General features: G+C 48.3%; 1 protein-coding gene across 1 annotated transcript; it reads right to left on the bottom strand.

Annotated features, from left to right (window-relative positions):
• On the bottom strand, positions 1-2,665 carry LOC140216018 (uncharacterized). The gene is made up of 2 exons (XM_072286304.1): positions 2,168-2,665; positions 1-1,988 (listed from the first exon to the last, which is right to left on the bottom strand). Exons 1-2 carry the CDS (start codon positions 2,318-2,320, stop codon positions 1,032-1,034), a joined length of 1,110 nt encoding a protein of 369 aa, XP_072142405.1. The 5' UTR covers positions 2,321-2,665; the 3' UTR covers positions 1-1,031.
• Positions 2,666-3,407: the final 742 nt, after the last annotated feature.

Below are 3,407 nucleotides of genomic sequence, written 5' to 3' on the forward strand. Positions count from 1 at the left end.
ATTGGCACCAGGCAATTGCCGGTACTTTCCAAAGCGATCCTCTAAGCTATCAGTTTGAAATTTGCCCAGAAGAACATACTCGAAATGAAGCTCTTTGAGACAGTATATGGCAAGTTCGTGCAATGCATGGGTAGTGTGGCTGAAAGCTATGTGCGTTTCACGTGTCAAGCGGCCATTGTCATGTTCGAGGCTTCTCCAGTGATCAAGCCATTGAACTATTCTCTCTAAGAATTCTAGTTGAGGACATGACGATGCAACTATTGGACCTTGCAATTGATCTCGCAACCGCTGTCCTTTTCTTGGCGTCTTGACGTTAACAATGTTCCACCAAGTCAAAATGGTGTCGACATATTGAGAGGTTTCCTTTGCATGCTGGAACGTTGCAACACTGAGAGCAGCAACAGTAGATGAGTTAAAAATCTTTAAGGAAATTTAACGTTCTGCCGTTCCATGTTTGAGGGGTTCAGTGCCTTCAAAGTGAGCGTTGGTGCTAGCTTCAAGAGCTCATGCTTTTCAGCTTCGTGCAGCTGGCATAATACCTTGAAAGATGCTGTAAGTATCTTTGGTTCAGCCTCATCACTCTTCGGTTCAGGAAAGTACATGCATTTGCCAATGTTTCTTTGATTCAGCCAGTTATTTCTTATACATTTTAGTATGTGAACTGGGTCCACCGCAAAAAACAGGGGTCGTGATGGGTCAGCAGGATGCTGGTAAACAATGCTGACACTTGCCGGCTTAGCGAAGTAGGACATGGCTTTTCTGTTTATGGAGTTATTGTCCGAGATCACTGCGATTATTCTAAAACCAGATGCCTCTAGATCAAGAACAATCTTCCGAAGGAAGTCTTGCAGCGCCTTAGCATCGATTTGTGCCACAGGAAGGATGTGTACAGCATCCTTGTTTGAAGAAAGCAGGCTCTGTATCATAAATACGTGGGCAGTTTTTGCTGCAGTCGATGAATTTACCGCAGCACCAGTAACCTACCCAGCCTTGTAATCAAAAAATGATTGAAGGTGAATCTCATCAATCATTTACGTTAGTCTTTTCATGCTCTTTAATGTGCTTACAATACGCTTTGCATAGGAAAGAAAGCTACATTCTTGCTGCTCCGTTTCAGGGCGTACATCGTACGATGAACACAGTCTTCTGATCGTATCAGGATGCGGCATCTTAAGCTTCATCGAACTTCTCAGGAATCTATATGCATGAGGTGAAATTGTGAACAAAAGGCTAGCAAAAACCAATAAATCGGGGGGATATCGGCCAGCATCATTCAAAACAATATCAACTTGACTCTTCAAGAATTTAAGCACATCCAAATGCCATTCTTGCAACTCGCATGCGAAATGTTTTCCACTTACTTCCTCTAGCAATGTCGAAACCAATGTCAGTAGATAATGGGCCTTTTCAGAACGCTCAGTGCTGATATCCTTACGTGTCTGCTCGATCATGTGTAACACACTTTTCAAATCTCTCAAGTCGCACAGCTTTTCAGGAACTAAAACATCACCACACTTCCTCACACCCGTTTCGCCGAAAAATACTTCGACGCGCAGGTCTGTGGACACGATCACCGAAGTACGGACTGCAGGAGCAGATTGAAGTGACAAGTCCAAAAAGAAAACCTTGGAGCCCTTGTTCAAAACTGTCCAGAAGTCCGAACACTGAAAGCTTGGCAAGGCCTTCAGCAAGTCCGCAAAGCTACCAACCAGATTTCTGGCGTCCTCTTCTGCTTGGGTTTGCTGAGAAAGCATTATTGCTTTTTGCAAATATGTGGCTTCCAAGCGCGCTCTTTTGGCAGCCGGCGCTTCTCGAACGCACACTTGCGGACGCGATAAATAGGCAGGGCAATTGGGAAACAAGCTCGGAACTACAGTTTTCTTCAGACGCATGTTTTTCATGGCAACTTCGACCACTTTTCCTGTCTTGACGTCCGTGTAAGATGTCGTCTTCAAGTAATCCGATGGCAAGAAATGCTTTTCACAGAGCTGAAATAAAAAAAACAAGCCGTTACAGGTATGAAGCTCGACGAAAACGTTGAATTTACAAACGCGTTGACAGGTGCAGAGACCCATCTATTGTGCACGCGTGCACGAATGCATTGCGCACTATGCTGACGAAACCTATTCGTCTGGAAACCCAGAATAACAATAGAGAGAAGAAATACCACTGTGTACTTCGTTGGCGAGAAGTCCTTCCGAGGAACTGCTCTCGTCCATGCTTCCCGAGTGGCTCGGTCAGATGGGAACTTGTGCACTCGGACACTTTGTCCTCCGTCATAATTCGACTTGCAGTTTGGTGCGCAACAACAGCCAGACATCGTTGCGCTTCCGTGTACGACGAACCACGCACAATCGAAGAAAAGCAATCGCGTTTACGGTGCAGCATGCCCCACCAAAGCCACCAAGCAAATGCTCCACGCGTTGCCGCTCTAGCGTTGCAGCCACGGAGAAAATTTGTTTTCAGAACGTGCGCCGCGTTCTAGAAACGCAGCGCTCCCCCATCCACCGCTACCATCCGACTCTCGTGACGTATTGACAGGGGAGAGGAGGTGATGTGGAGACCTTACATTTTTTTATAGGTGGCTTTGGCCGTGCACAGCCGGCGGGCGAGGAGAATCGAGGAGGAAAGCGCCGTGAGGAGGAGAGTGTCGCTACTTTCATATTATCAAGGGTACAGCCCCTATCTAGTACACTGTATCAAGGGGTATTGGCCTCGAGCTCCACCACTGGAAAAGCTGGCGCCACCGTCGACGTGACGTGCTATGAGGGATCACTAGGGCATAGCGGCCGCGTCGGCTGCTTCGGGAGCGCCGAAGCATGTTCTTTATTCTATGGCCGAAGCGAGCTGAAAACGAAAGTTTAAATTCCCTCGTACGCTTCGGTCCTCATTTAGCGGCGAGATTTTCCCGCTTCGAGTGCCTCCTTTACACCGCTTGAAAGCACTACAATAGGTAGTGGCTGCCTTTGAAGGCACGGCTACTGCACGGTGCCGCAGTGCCGGACGTACGCAACGGAGCCCGGTGTTAGCCTTCACACAAACCCACGGGAAAGAGGCTTCGTGAAGCTTGGATCACGAAACTAAGAACCGGCAAGCAGCCATCGGCTACAGCTCGTGTGTGCAGCAAGCACTTCCGCGAGAAAGATTTTTGCTACGGCGTCGGGGCTGCGATGTTCGGTGAGTAGCAGAAAGCGCGCACTGAGACGCTCGCCCGCGCGCGCTGCCCGGCTAAAGACTCTTATCACTCGCAGGCTGGAAAAGGCGCTGTCTTTTACGAGGTGCGATACCATCTCGGAACCTTCCGGTGCGACCTCTTGATCGTCCGCCCCGTCCTCGGCGTCCGCAAAATCGACTGCAGATACGTAAGTAATTGTTTAGACTCGTTGAATGCAATAATATCTACACGA

This window comes from Dermacentor andersoni, chromosome 2, assembly GCF_023375885.2.
Source record: "Dermacentor andersoni chromosome 2, qqDerAnde1_hic_scaffold, whole genome shotgun sequence".
Taxonomy (NCBI): Eukaryota; Metazoa; Arthropoda; class Arachnida; order Ixodida; family Ixodidae; genus Dermacentor; species Dermacentor andersoni.